Here is a 12,628-nt window from a genome sequence, read left to right on the forward strand (position 1 = left end):
AGATAAATGCTAACACAAACACACAAAAAACCCCCATCGTAGATTCATAAGTTCAAAGCGAAAATGTATTATTAGTGATCGAGTAGCGTGCATCGAATGCTGTTGTGGGGCATGAAAATATTATATTTTTACGCAATAAATGAGAAAAATAAAAATGCGACAGAGAGATAAAAAAAAAAGTACGGTAAACAGAAAATACATATCGTAGTTTAAATTTAAAAGAATTATATTTTTATGAAAAATAAGATGGAAGGCTTATTTTCGGCCGGGTGCTACGTCATTGATAAAATACTTATAATAATAATTACGCTATTGATATTATACGAGAAAATAAAAATATATTGTATAATTTTTGTTAAGAAATTACGAAAGAAAAAAATGACAATATTATTAAAAACACACACACGAAAGAAAGTGAGAATATACGAATTGATATATTTTTCGAACCTTTGAATGTATTATATATATTAAAAAAGCTCAAAAAGCTCAAAAAAAGAAGGATATATGACACATATATATAAATACAAAGAAGCAAAGATGCGCGTGCGTATGCACACAAAACAAATCGTCGTTGTACATTTAGAGAATAGTTTCATGAAGACATTTCCATAAGATTGATATCGGATAGGCCTTTCTCATCGTCATGCACTTGTGCTCGTCGACGAACTGCGAGTTGCACTTGGCAACGAGCTCGGCGTCGAGATTGTTTTTCGTTACCCGGAGAGACTCGAGCTGGGCCTCGCCGCGCTTGATCAGCTCCTCCGCGTCCTCCGCGTCCTCTTCGTTATTATTACAATTTTTAACGTAGCAATTATCATTACTACTACTACTACTACTGCTACTGGTTTTCATATGTTTTAAGTTTTTTTCAACGTTGATTATTTCATTTTTTATCTGCGTTTTTGTGAGAGAGAGAGGAGAAGAGAAAAAATAGTGATGAATGAATGAATTTTTAGTTCAAAGAAAAAATATAATTGTTTATATAATATATGAGAAAAAAAAATGAAAGAAAAAAGAAAAAATAGAAAACATAAAAAAATTCAAACAAAAAAAAGCGTTGATCCACGTCATTTCTCGTACATCATACCTTGCACACGGAATACATGATCTTGGCCTTGGCCTGCCTGATCTCCTTGACATTGGCCTCGAGCGCCTTGCTGGTCGCGCACCACTTGGTCAGTATGCTCTTGGACGCGCTCTCCATCGTCGTCCTGGCCTTGCGCCGCCACTCCTGGCTCCTCTTCAGCAACTCGTCCGCCTGGGACACCAGACAGGCGAATCTCGTGCGCAGATCCGGCTCCTGGCCCAGCCTCAGAATAGCCGCGTCGGATTTGTCCACCTTGGTGGCCCACTCGAGTCGCTGCAGGAACTGCTCGAGCTCGTACTGCATCGTCTTCGCCTGCAGCAGCTCGTAATCGATCTGATCGAGCAGTTTGCCGATCGTCGTCTGGCGGTCCTCGCAGTTGTGCACCTCGTCGGCCAGCAGCTCGTCCACCTCGTCGTTCCTCAGATCGGCTCCCTGCCTACCGCTGAACCTCAGCCTTATGCAGTTCTGGGCAATGAGCTGGGGCGCCTGCACCACCTGCTCGGCCGCCTGCAGCTGACGCTTCGTGTTCTCCAGCTCGCGACACTCCAGCAGCAGCTGCTCGAGCTTCGACCTCAGACAGCCTATCTTTCCCTGCAGATCGCTCGTCTTTTCGCTCACGAGCCGGGCCGAGGCTTTCGAACTAGCCGCGGCTACGGCTTGGAGCCACTCGTGGTGGGCCTCCAACTCGGCGCTGATCGATTTGCCGCCTCGCAGCTCGCGCTCGACGTCGCTCGCGAAGCCCAAGTGGCCCTCCATGCAGCGGCACTGGCCGCCGTTGCCGCATCGGGAGCAGCAGTAGTGGTAGGGTGGCGGATGGCGGGCCACCTCGACGGGGCCGCTGTCGTGGCCCGTGACGATGCTCGGGAACGACACGGGTTCGGTGCACATGCCGGTCGGCGCGTAGGTCGGTAATTCCCGGCGGCGACATACTATAGGTAGCTGAGGACTGAGGCACGACAACGACGATGATGATGATTTTTTGTAATATTATTTTATTTTGTACGAGGTAAGATAATGAAGGGGGTTACATTGGGTAAGCGTCGACCTCCTCGAATCCTCGGGTCGGTATCCAGAGAGGCTTCTCCCATTCGTCCATTTTCATTTTATTTTATTGTTTTTTTTTAAATCAATTTTATGTTACTTGAATAGATAAAGATTACACTTGGAAATTTTGTTATTTATTGTGGCCGAAATGTCGATGACTTGTTACAGAAGGTTATATTATTTTTGTTTTGTTTCCTTTTTTTTTTTTTTTTGGTAAACAATAGATCGACCATACAGTTGTTGTTTTTTTGACGTCATCCCGCGCAGCGAATCGTCGTCCCCTGATTATCCAGCAAGCACTTGACGATGTTGGCGGCTTTGAAATACCGATCTTTGCCACCTGACATTGCGAATCAAACGACGATTAAATTATTCGAAGAGAAAAATGTATCTGCGTTTTACACTCACGCGCTCGACGACACTTTTGCAGAGCCCTCGCGATCAGCGCCAAGCCCAAAAGCTGATCGCTGTCTTGTTTCTCGTAGAGGTGTTCGAGGACTTTCAGGATGTCAAAATTGAGCCGCACCTTGCCATCTTCGTCCATCTGTGCGTCGTGGTTGTCATTTGATTAATATATAAAAATTCGATAATTTTCACTTAAAAAAATTGTATACCGACGAGACTGGCCTTCTTCAGTAGGCAAACGGCATAAAGATCCATATTGATTTCTCGAACCACTACGTCGGTGTTTTCGTTCTCGGTCGTTCCATCTAGATCAATTGATATTACACATTTTTCAAATTGATTCTTTTAACGTTAGGTCTGTCACTTTTTCATGGAGAGACAGCATTATAAATTAAAAAAATTATGATAAAACTGGTATCAAAATTATTAACTCTCTAGCTGTGATTTTTCACAAAATTGTATAGAACACATTACACACCCCGAATGACTTACTTCCGGCTCGGTTCAAGCAGTCTTTGTCTCGCAGATTCACCGCTAGTCTCGCGCGGCTCACTTTGCCGCAGATGTCTACGACTTTGGCAGCTTCGCCGATTTCCATGACGAACGCGAGCGATAAGTGGAAAGCGACTAGAGCAATGATAGCCGGAATAGAAGTTACTCTTTTCATCTCGTATTCGACACAATTCGATCGCATCCGCGCGAGCTCGAAGTACATCGACTATTGGTCATAGCGCAACGCGATGCTTATGCAGTTGACTGTTTTATTTGAAGGAAAAAAGAAGAATTGAGGACACGATTGATAAAATTGTATATGGTTTATCACAATTGATTTATTCGCAATAATAACAATTAGCACAAGTACATGAGAGCCAAATTATTATAAAAACAAAAAAGAGAAACAATCGTTCGTTGAATTAAATCGAGAAAATACATCGGTGGCGTTATTATTTTTTTTTTTTTTTTCATCATTTTTGTTCTGTTAGCGAAGTTGATTCGATAGGTAGGAATGTAACTCAGTCGAGGACCGGGAAGTCTTTCTTGGTGATGAAGCAGCTGAAGACGTTGCCGCCGGTCTCGCAGGCGTCTTTTCCGACTGCAACACGAGAGAAAGGAAAATAAGTTGATTAATCGTACATAACGTAGAAATTGGAGCGTCGATAACACCGTAGCGTGTAGTTTTTCTCGAGCAAAGAGAAAAAAAAAAGTAAATGAGGAACTCGTCGCTCACCGAGATCTTTGCAGGCGTCGATAACCTTGTTGGCCTTGTCGGGGTCGGCGTTCGTCGTCTTCACTTTGCCGCGGGCAGCCTCGACGTCGATCGCACCGTCGGGCTTCATCTGCGTCACGGAAACAGGAGAAGAAAAAAATCACAATTTCATTCGGTAAAATGCAGTCTAAAACGACGAATATAATATATATCCAAAAAAACTCACGATGCCAATCTTCTTCAGCATACAGGCGGAGAAGCAGTCGATCTTGTCGCCGCGAGTGATCGGGCCACCCTTGACAATGCCGTCAACGACCGCAGCGTCGACTCCGCTCTCCTTGATGCAGGCCTCCTTGAACTCCCGAAGCTTCGCCTTCTGCTCGTCCTTAAGGGTCGACTGCGCGCAACGACACACGAGATTTATGATTCGTAATTATATAATTTTCGGACTCGAGTATAGTAAAATTATAGACTCACGGCAAAAGTGACAGCCAAGCACACAGCCAGAAAAACCAAAGTAGTCTTCATCTTGCGAGACGTTGAGAAGTTGCAGTTTTGAATCGCACAAACTTGTGAACGCTGTTGTCTTGCGAGCGACTGAGCAAAGACCGGCCGATCTCTGCTCCTTTTTATACTCCGAAACAGTAGTTGTCTGTCTGTCTGTCTGTCTGTGTCTATGCAGCTTTTAAAATGCACAATACGCACACACACACACATGCACTCTGCGTATCGATCGTCATTGACACATTATTTTCTCTCTCTCTCTTTCTCTCTCTTCGCTCGTAGTAGTTAGTAGTAGTGTCGATTTATAAAGACAAAAGATTTGCCAAAAGATTTATGTACTGGATTGGCACCTTGGATACACGTATACGTGCATTATGATAATATGTTTCTGGTCACACGTCTCGCGGACACACACACACAGACACGTACACACGCGATATAGTTGAGGCCCTGCGCGCGCTTAAACAGATGGAAAATTACGCTCGGCACGTATCGCGGAAATCGCGACAACGAGGATACTTGGATTTCGCAGCCTCACGTCGATTCGTGCCGTCGTTGCGCGGCCGATTGTAATTTGGAGGTCTACCTCAAAATAATGCTATTATATATATATTATATTGCCAAAATGGCATTGGAGAGACAAGGCGTGTGCACACATCGTGAATTGTGCCGCGAATAGGTAATTTTTTATTCGTCTGGACACAGACACACACACACAGACGCAGAGACAGACACAGACACGTGATTTTCAGGTATTTATACGATTATCGAATAGATTATTGGAATTGATTATTTTTTTATTATAATATTATAAACTAAATGTATTTATATTTGACAATGACTTCAATAGGCCAGAAATGCGTCAGCTGTGCGTTATATCGGCTAAAAATATATATTTATTCATACGATATTAGCGTTTACGATACAAAATGTAATAATTATAATGCCATTGTATCCCAGCGGAGCGTCGGAATTCGAGGGTTCAGTCGGAGAAAAATTTCGCGAGCAGTGCCGACTCCTCGTGGTTGTCGATTTTTCCCGCGTAATCGAACAGACAGTCGAACAATCGGCACGGATCGTCCAGAACTGGAGGAAAAAACGAGAGATGTATAACGAGATATTTGTATGATTTCACGATCAACGAGATATTTACGATTTTTGCAGCTTTTCAGCGCCTTGTTCACGTGATCGATCAGCCTCGTGTCGTTTCCCGAGCCGAAAGTGCTCAGCTCCTTTCTAATCTCGTCCTCGATCGAGTACTAAAATCGGTAATGAAAAAAAATCGTCAAGGGCGAGCATTTGTCGATTAATTTATTTTATTTTTTTCGTTGGACCCTACCAATTGGAGCCTTCTCAGCGCGCAGAACGACAGGCACAGGGTACGATTGAAGTCCTCCTTGCTGCCGTACAGGTGAAGAGCGAAGTCTCGATCGAAGCCGAGCTGCATGCCGCAGGTCTGCATGGCGTCGATGAACTCGTTCAGATTGATTTTTTGAGGATTCAGCTCTCTTCTCACCTACGATGAATGTAAATCAACGTAAAAAAAAGAATAGAAGCATCATCGATATTATTAATTATCGACTCTCGACGAATCTGTTTTTCCTTGTATTTCCCGAAACGAATCTCGAGCGTTGATTTATGTGTCATTTTTTTTTACTCTATTCGCATTGATAACTTCGCGCGCAGAGAACGAGCGAGAACGAGAGACACGCGATTATCAGTTCGCGTCTCGGGTGAACATGAAAACATAATTAAACACGTTCTATTACGATCGGCGTATTATATCGCGCTTATTTCTCGGAGAAAAAATCGTATATATCACGACATTTCTAGTATTTCTAGACCGTGAAAGTCGCGCAACTTTCGTCATTATCTCGCGCGTCGATGCGTTCTATATTTCGCGTCAGGAAAAAGATTCGAATTATGAAGAGAAGAGAGAAAAAAATAAATCGATCTTACCCCTTGTATCGTCATGAGATACGAAGCCAGCGTCACGATCAAAACTCGCCTCGTTTTCAGAAACAAATTGACACTCGCGACCGGGCGCATGATTATTATTATTTGTTTATTACTATTGGTATGTTATTTTGTCGCTGGAAGTCGCGAATACCATATTACACGGTATTATCGAACGCGCGAGCTGCTCGCGCGCAGTACAGTAGGCACTAGATTCTCGAATTGGTGTGACTGAACTCTCGAGCTCGACTTTCTGGCTTCTTCGCGATGTGGCTGATGTGCAAACCACCAGCCAGTTTATATTGTTTATGATTTATCTTATAGACGGGGCTGAGACGAAAAAATTCGAGCGCATTATAATGTATTACATACGTATACTCCCTCGCGGCCGCGCATAATAATTTACATAATAAATTTGCGATAATACGTAATGTGTAACGACGAGATGTGGTGTTCCTCTTTGGTTCAGTTCTATGCGAGCTTTTGAATCCGACTTTATGTCGAATTCGATTCGACCCAGGAAACATAAAATAAGTGTAGGATTAGAAATTAGGTGAAATAATTACTTCTTTCGTTTGTGGTCAATTATTTTTTGGTTTTTATTTTATCTTACAGGCCCTAACAAGCCTTACAAGCGATGTTAATCGATATCTTTCAGATGATTATTTTTTTTTTGGTTAACTCAGAGAATATTTTACGTGCCGATCTGATCTTTATAAGCCTTGCTCCATTTCTAGCACGAGCTTTCGATGAGCAATTATTCGGTGAATATTCATCCAGTCGTAGCTCCATGCACATTGCGAAGTCGCAGAGATTCGGGTAATCTGCAAATTTTCGCGTTTCAGACTTAAAATCGAGAAATCAGTCAATTACTCATTTAGGTTGAACTTACCTTTTCTGCAGCTGTGGTAGGTCACAGTGATAGCTTCCTCGAGGTTAACATCGCCATTTACATAGCCACTGTCATAAAAATCCTTGATGATAAGTGGCATATTCAGCGTGCCGTTATCATAAACCTAGTGTTAGGACGAGAAAGATTAATTTTATTTTCCGATTCATTGATTTCGAAATGTCTTGAGTAAGATGTATAAAAATACGCTTACCGCTCCCTCTAAAAAGAAATCGCAGCCGTTTATACAACACAAAAACCGAAAAAAGTCCGCATCGTATTCAATATCACCTAAAATCGATTTGATTGACGTGAATCGTAATACATTGAAAGTTCAAATGAACAGAGCTAAGCCACTTACTTGAAGCCTGAGCGAATTGTTCGTGCACGCATTCTCGATCATTGTCATCTAACATATCTTCAAATATATTGGCCTGTTACAAAATTGAAAAGTCAACGATGTATCTCAAGCATTTTTATCAATTTACAAAAAGGCCCGAGTCGACCTGGTACTCACCGAAACGGCGACGAAGAGCAAAGCAGCGATGAAGATCAAACCCTTCATAGTGTTTAAAATCGATTTGGCACTTGAATCTCGATGACGATACTACTGTCGACGATAGCTCGCTTTGGCCCATTTTTATACATACGAGCAGAAAAGAATAATAATCATCTCACGTCGCTCGTAATGAAACAAAACAGTCAAAATATTTGTTCAATTATTAGTTAATGATTTTTGCATAGTGTTTGCGCCAGAATAGATTGTGTTCATGAGAGATCGTTGACGGGAAAAAGTAAAAAATAATAATAAAAACAAACGTAAATATGTTTATGAATTTAATTAATTATGAATAAAAAAACGAAGAGAATACGGCTGCAGAGTAATGAACCGATGAATAATCGCTTTTGGGTTCAGAGGCCTACAAATTGATGTTTTTTTACAGAAGTCAGTAGAATTCAGAGTGATCTAATAAAGGATTGCATACCATTTTTACGTATTTTCAACTGATTCTAAGACTTTTTTGCTATTTATATTTTTTCCCCCAAAACTCATTCTTTTTCGACGTGAAAAAGTCACAGATTTCAAGTAAAAAAGAAAATAATTCTCGTATGGTCCTTAAAGCCCAGTAGAATAAAATAAGCAAAGATTGAGAATTGATGTTTTGAATTTATGAGGCAAACAAGAATTCTGTTCAAACAATTTCGACTTGAGAAGATCTTGAAAGCATTTCACCAGTTTGCAAACATCGTCTTAGGCCGTGGAAAAAAAACGTAATCAAAAGAAATTATTAAAACCCACAGTCAATCACGTGCCATTATAGTCACGTATGCCATGATTGTCATGTTTTTGGGCGTGTGTAAATATTTATGATAATTGAGACACACACACACACATTACTGTGCATATTACACTGGTTAATTAAAGATCTCGCCTAATCTCGGTCTGGCTTAAGCTCGTTCTCTCAGACAGTAAATCGTGAGGAGTATCAATTTCACGTAGGTCTTTGCTTATCGACAAGGAAAATTCGGGAGCACTGCATGATATTCAGTTTCACGCTATTGTGATACAATCGAATTGAGCAAATATTCTAAAAAGTTGTCTTTCTTTTTATGGAAGAAAATTGTCATTTAATTTTGAAAATAAAACGCGTTGAATAAAAATTATTTTTTTAATATGTATACATTTATTCGTGTAATAAAATTACTATGATCCACCTTGAAATTTGTTTGAATTCAATTTTTTCGAGGTCGCGGCTCGTAGTCATTGCTATTGGATTAATTTATAGAATTATACAGAAATTTTTATATTTAATGCAACTCTGTAAATGTATGTGTACGAAAATTCGGTGACATTGCCTAATATGTGATACCATTATGGACTCCATCGATGTGTCTTTTGAGAACACTTTTTTGTGAGAATGTCTTTCCGCATATATCGCATGTAGGTACGATACCATTATGCACCTATATCAATGTGGATTTTCAGATAAGACTTTTGTTTGAATTTCTCACCGCATATATTACATGCATGTGCGATTTTATTATGAGCCGATTCAATATGGTTTTTCAACGAAGACTTTCGTGTGAATTTCTTCCCACAAATATCACAGCCATAAGGGATTTTACGATGAACCGAATCGATGTGGAGTTTAAGATTGCTCTTATTAGCGAATTTCTTTCCACATATATCGCATGTAGGTATGATACCATTATGCACCTTATCAATGTGGATTTTTAGAGAAGACTTTTTTTTGAATTTCTCACCGCAAATATCGCATGAATGTGTGATTTTATGATGAGCCGATTCGATGTGGATTTTCAGATAAGACTTTCGTGTGAATTTCTTTCCACAAATATCACATCCATGGGTGATACCATCATGCGCTGATTCGATGTGGATTTTCAGATGATTTTTTTGTTTGAATTTCTGTCCACAAATATCACATGTATGTGCGATTTTATTATAAGCCGATTCGACGTGGATTTTCAGATGACACTTTTGTTTGAATTTCTTTCCGCAAACATCACATGCAAGGCTTTTATCATTATGCACTGTAATGTGTGTTTTAAGGTTATGTTTGTTATTAAACTTTTTTCTAATTTTTTTGATCTTTTTCAGTTTAACAACTTCACAATCGAGATTCAAACTCAATTCTTCTGCAACATTGCCAATATTTTCTTGTTTCACTTCGCCTACGGTTTCTACTTTTATCGTATTTTGAAGTTTATAATCTGTACTAACTTTGATATTCTGAGAGTGATTTGGAGAATAATTCTCAATTTTTCCAACTGTCAATAAATCCACATTAGGCTTGACATCTTCACATTCAACGATTATTTTCACTTCGTCTTCGAGTTCATTTTCAAGTTTAATGCCACATTTTGGAAGAGGATGAGTCTGTTGGAAAAAAAGATGCGTGAAAATTTTTGTAATCAAACCTACTACCGTACTAGTTACATATAATTAACACTTACAGCATTTACTTGTTGTAATGGTAAATGTTGAAAATTATTTAGATCGGGTTTCTCGTCAATCTTTTCGCTATAGTTTTCAATAAGTGCCGCATCACTGGGCTCCTCCTTTACCCTGAAATAACCTCAATGAGATCGGGTATTTTGTAATAATTTTTTTTCATAATTCTTTACTCGAAATAAAGTAAAAAATATTACCTGATGGCGCAATTGAATAAACCAATGGATTCCATCTTGGTAAGTTGGAATTTTATCGATGAAACAATCAATCTTTCTGTGGCGATCGAGCGAACTTCACGAGAAAACTGGCGAATAGTATATGAATCTGTGCTCGTTCTATTGTTTACGTCGGGAATGGAATGCATGACCTTTTCGCGTATTGCTCGACACGAGGTGTTTCTTTGTGCAAGCCATGTTTGCTACATCAAGGATTTCCAAAGCTAGTCGCACATAAAATTCGCATTGGTACAGTTTTTTCAAAATGTAGCGAGCCAAGTTCTTTGCCAATTTTTTCTCGTAGCATTAGATTTAATTTTTTTACGTTACAAATAGTGTTAGAAAATTTTGAAGTTATCAACTAAACAAGTTATAAATAAATTATTACAATCTACAATTATATCATTTAAGAAAACGCATTACGTATCTCATGTAAATTTTTCCTCTTTATTATATATTATTACTGAAATATAAAAATCTAACGAAAAAGGGATTTAAATGCACTGAAAAAGAGTTATTCCTCCTTCCTCAATAAGTCAAAAACCGGGTCGGGTCATTTTTGTATTCATAACGAGATAGCCTAAGCTTACTATTGAATAAATCAATCCTTAGTAAAATTGTTAAGGTGAGTACTTACGATATTTAATTGACCAGGCGTCCGGTTAGCTGTCACTTGTTCCAGAGTTTTTTAATCAACGATTGTATCCAGTCTTGAGCTTGGAGACGAAACATTGTTAATATCCTAGTTGATGCATAAAACGTAAGTGAAAGGATTGTACAGTGACGACAAAATTAGTAACGGGTTGAAATTATTTATTGTTCTTTACAAAATTGAAACTTTTGATTTTATTCAATGTAAGACTGTGTAGTGCTGCTATGTGAGATTTGACGTGATCTTTTCGGCTATATGTTTTATGACAAAGGTCACATTCGAAGGGTTTGCTCTGGTTATGTACTGTATTTACGTGAGTTTTTAAGGTACCTTTTTGTCCAAATGATTTGTGACAAATATCACATACAAAGGGTTTGATACAATTATGTTCTGCATTTATATGTTTTTTGAGATCACTTTCATAGCCGAAGGATTTGTGACAAATCTCGCACTCAAAGGGTTTGCTTCGATCATGGACTGATTTAATATGAATATTGATGTAACTCTTGCTTGAAAATGATTTGTGACAGATCTCACATTCAAAGGGTTTGTTACGATTATGTACTGTATTTGCATGAGTTTTAAGATAACCCTTTTGTCCAAATGATTTGTGACAAATATCACATTCAAAGGGTTTGATACGATCATGTACTGCATTGACGTGAAGTTTGAGGTTTCCTTTTAGTCCAAATGATTTGTGACAAATCTCACATTTAAAGGGTTTGATTCGATCATGTACACTAGTTATGTGCTTTTCCAGGTTTGCTTTTTGTCCAAATGATTTCTGACAAATTTCACATTCAAAGGGTTTGTTACGATTATGTACTGTATTTGTGTGAGTTTTAAGATAACCCTTTTGTCCAAATGATTTGTGACAAATATCACATTCAAAGGGTTTGATACGATCATGTACCGTATTTACGTGAGATTTGAGATTATTTTCTTGTCCAAATGATTTGTGACAAATATCACATTCAAAGGGTTTGATTCGATCATGTACTGCATTGCTTTTTCGACGTAAATTACACTTCCGAGACATTTTGTTTGGAGTTATATTGTCAAGTGTCTGTACCTCCTCGAACTCTTCAAGGTGAAAATTGTCTAGAAATTAATAATTTATATCATAAGCGAATTATATTTTCATCAAAATTATGAGATCTTTACCGTTCGTATCATTAGTCTCTATCGGGTTTTCCATTTTCCCAATAGGTTGATAACTCTGATCTTCAGTTTTGCAGATGGTTGTCGCTAAAACCTCGAGTTCCGGTTTGACGTTTTTGCACTCAAAATCGATGAATATTTTTTTATCTTCCTCTTCTTGCAATACCATAACCTCATTCACATGATTTTCCTGAAATCAATATTGTTCAACTGTCATTTACAGTGAAAAGACAAAATGTAATTCAAATATTATGAACTCACAGATGATTCATGTAACGGAAATGCTTTGAAGTTGTTGACTTCGCGAAAATCCATCGAATCGAAAATATTACCGTCGCCTTCATCGCGCCAAGTATCGCCTGGCTCCTCCTTTACCCTGAAGCATCATTCATTTTTTATGAAGCGATTCGTGAAACGATTGCTTGGCGAAGTATTAGACATTTGACAAAAAAAGGTATACCTCACTATGCTACTTTTGTTATCCATCGCTCGTTGGATGATGATGATTATTTTATTTCACGACATTCACCGAGA

The 12,628-nt window shown here is 39.0% G+C and overlaps 7 protein-coding genes across 7 annotated transcripts; all 7 read right to left on the minus strand.

The window, feature by feature from the left end:
* Window positions 1–579: 579 nt before the first annotated feature.
* On the minus strand, window positions 580–2,323 carry LOC106649114 (tektin-5-like). The gene is made up of 3 exons (XM_023458176.1): window positions 2,116–2,323; window positions 1,088–2,033; window positions 580–894 (listed from the first exon to the last, which is right to left on the minus strand). The coding sequence occupies exons 1-3, from the start codon at window positions 2,187–2,189 to the stop codon at window positions 580–582; spliced, it is 1,335 nt and encodes a 444-aa protein (XP_023313944.1). The 5' UTR covers window positions 2,190–2,323.
* Window positions 2,324–2,385: 62 nt separating this feature from the next.
* Window positions 2,386–3,203, minus strand: LOC106649115. The gene is made up of 4 exons (XM_023458177.1): window positions 3,090–3,203; window positions 2,750–2,878; window positions 2,540–2,675; window positions 2,386–2,471 (listed from the first exon to the last, which is right to left on the minus strand). Exons 1-4 carry the CDS (start codon window positions 3,201–3,203, stop codon window positions 2,386–2,388), a joined length of 465 nt encoding a protein of 154 aa, XP_023313945.1.
* A 143-nt stretch (window positions 3,204–3,346) lies between these two features.
* LOC106649201 (general odorant-binding protein 56d-like) lies at window positions 3,347–4,358 on the minus strand. Its single transcript, XM_014366488.2, has 4 exons — window positions 4,221–4,358; window positions 3,970–4,140; window positions 3,765–3,873; window positions 3,347–3,629 (listed from the first exon to the last, which is right to left on the minus strand). Exons 1-4 carry the CDS (start codon window positions 4,269–4,271, stop codon window positions 3,550–3,552), a joined length of 411 nt encoding a protein of 136 aa, XP_014221974.1. The 5' UTR covers window positions 4,272–4,358; the 3' UTR covers window positions 3,347–3,549.
* Window positions 4,359–5,122: 764 nt separating this feature from the next.
* On the minus strand, window positions 5,123–6,480 carry LOC111693495. The gene is made up of 4 exons (XM_023458194.1): window positions 6,207–6,480; window positions 5,587–5,763; window positions 5,401–5,506; window positions 5,123–5,333 (listed from the first exon to the last, which is right to left on the minus strand). The coding sequence occupies exons 1-4, from the start codon at window positions 6,294–6,296 to the stop codon at window positions 5,230–5,232; spliced, it is 477 nt and encodes a 158-aa protein (XP_023313962.1). The 5' UTR covers window positions 6,297–6,480; the 3' UTR covers window positions 5,123–5,229.
* A 377-nt stretch (window positions 6,481–6,857) lies between these two features.
* LOC106649116 lies at window positions 6,858–8,731 on the minus strand. The gene is made up of 5 exons (XM_023458178.1): window positions 7,610–8,731; window positions 7,454–7,526; window positions 7,307–7,383; window positions 7,096–7,219; window positions 6,858–7,027 (listed from the first exon to the last, which is right to left on the minus strand). Exons 1-5 carry the CDS (start codon window positions 7,655–7,657, stop codon window positions 6,858–6,860), a joined length of 492 nt encoding a protein of 163 aa, XP_023313946.1. The 5' UTR covers window positions 7,658–8,731.
* A 119-nt stretch (window positions 8,732–8,850) lies between these two features.
* On the minus strand, window positions 8,851–10,400 carry LOC106649117 (zinc finger protein OZF-like). The gene is made up of 3 exons (XM_023458221.1): window positions 10,264–10,400; window positions 10,069–10,180; window positions 8,851–9,991 (listed from the first exon to the last, which is right to left on the minus strand). The coding sequence occupies exons 1-3, from the start codon at window positions 10,296–10,298 to the stop codon at window positions 9,050–9,052; spliced, it is 1,089 nt and encodes a 362-aa protein (XP_023313989.1). The 5' UTR covers window positions 10,299–10,400; the 3' UTR covers window positions 8,851–9,049.
* Window positions 10,401–11,254: 854 nt separating this feature from the next.
* Window positions 11,255–12,580, minus strand: LOC106649118 (zinc finger protein OZF). The gene is made up of 5 exons (XM_023458180.1): window positions 12,555–12,580; window positions 12,356–12,470; window positions 12,098–12,284; window positions 11,328–12,034; window positions 11,255–11,263 (listed from the first exon to the last, which is right to left on the minus strand). Exons 1-5 carry the CDS (start codon window positions 12,578–12,580, stop codon window positions 11,255–11,257), a joined length of 1,044 nt encoding a protein of 347 aa, XP_023313948.1.
* Between the last annotated feature and the right edge of the window lie 48 nt (window positions 12,581–12,628).

This window comes from Trichogramma pretiosum, unplaced genomic scaffold (genome assembly GCF_000599845.2).
Source record: "Trichogramma pretiosum strain Unisexual culture from Peru unplaced genomic scaffold, Tpre_2.0 scaffold17, whole genome shotgun sequence".
In the NCBI taxonomy this organism is placed as follows: Eukaryota; Metazoa; Arthropoda; class Insecta; order Hymenoptera; family Trichogrammatidae; genus Trichogramma; species Trichogramma pretiosum.

Coding starts and splice junctions, on each gene's coding strand:
- LOC106649114 (XM_023458176.1), bottom strand. CDS start 2,189: ATGAAAATGGACGAATGGGAGAAGCCTCTCTGGATACCGACCCGAGGA. Junction 2,034..2,115: donor GAGGTCGACGCTTACCCAAT/GTAACCCCCTTC, acceptor GTCGTGCCTCAG/TCCTCAGCTACCTATAGTAT. Junction 895..1,087: donor TCATGTATTCCGTGTGCAAG/GTATGATGTACG, acceptor ACAAAAACGCAG/ATAAAAAATGAAATAATCAA.
- LOC111693495 (XM_023458194.1), bottom strand. CDS start 6,296: ATGCGCCCGGTCGCGAGTGTCAATTTGTTTCTGAAAACGAGGCGAGTT. Junction 5,507..5,586: donor CGCTGAGAAGGCTCCAATTG/GTAGGGTCCAAC, acceptor TACCGATTTTAG/TACTCGATCGAGGACGAGAT. Junction 5,334..5,400: donor GCTGAAAAGCTGCAAAAATC/GTAAATATCTCG, acceptor TTTTTCCTCCAG/TTCTGGACGATCCGTGCCGA.
- LOC106649115 (XM_023458177.1), bottom strand. CDS start 3,203: ATGAAAAGAGTAACTTCTATTCCGGCTATCATTGCTCTAGTCGCTTTC. Junction 2,879..3,089: donor TCGTAGACATCTGCGGCAAA/GTGAGCCGCGCG, acceptor TAACGTTAAAAG/AATCAATTTGAAAAATGTGT. Junction 2,472..2,539: donor GCAAAAGTGTCGTCGAGCGC/GTGAGTGTAAAA, acceptor TCGCAATGTCAG/GTGGCAAAGATCGGTATTTC.
- LOC106649201 (XM_014366488.2), bottom strand. CDS start 4,271: ATGAAGACTACTTTGGTTTTTCTGGCTGTGTGCTTGGCTGTCACTTTT. Junction 3,874..3,969: donor TGCTGAAGAAGATTGGCATC/GTGAGTTTTTTT, acceptor TCCGTGACGCAG/ATGAAGCCCGACGGTGCGAT. Junction 3,630..3,764: donor CGACGCCTGCAAAGATCTCG/GTGAGCGACGAG, acceptor CTCGTGTTGCAG/TCGGAAAAGACGCCTGCGAG.
- LOC106649116 (XM_023458178.1), bottom strand. CDS start 7,657: ATGAAGGGTTTGATCTTCATCGCTGCTTTGCTCTTCGTCGCCGTTTCG. Junction 7,384..7,453: donor ACAATTCGCTCAGGCTTCAA/GTAAGTGGCTTA, acceptor AATCGATTTTAG/GTGATATTGAATACGATGCG. Junction 7,220..7,306: donor ATTTCTTTTTAGAGGGAGCG/GTAAGCGTATTT, acceptor TCCTAACACTAG/GTTTATGATAACGGCACGCT.
- LOC106649118 (XM_023458180.1), bottom strand. CDS start 12,580: ATGGATAACAAAAGTAGCATAGTGAG. Junction 12,285..12,355: donor TTCCGTTACATGAATCATCT/GTGAGTTCATAA, acceptor TATTGATTTCAG/GAAAATCATGTGAATGAGGT. Junction 12,035..12,097: donor AGAGACTAATGATACGAACG/GTAAAGATCTCA, acceptor ATTAATTTCTAG/ACAATTTTCACCTTGAAGAG.
- LOC106649117 (XM_023458221.1), bottom strand. CDS start 10,298: ATGGAATCCATTGGTTTATTCAATTGCGCCATCAG. Junction 10,181..10,263: donor TTATTCAATTGCGCCATCAG/GTAATATTTTTT, acceptor AGGTTATTTCAG/GGTAAAGGAGGAGCCCAGTG. Junction 9,992..10,068: donor CATTACAACAAGTAAATGCT/GTAAGTGTTAAT, acceptor TTTTTCCAACAG/ACTCATCCTCTTCCAAAATG.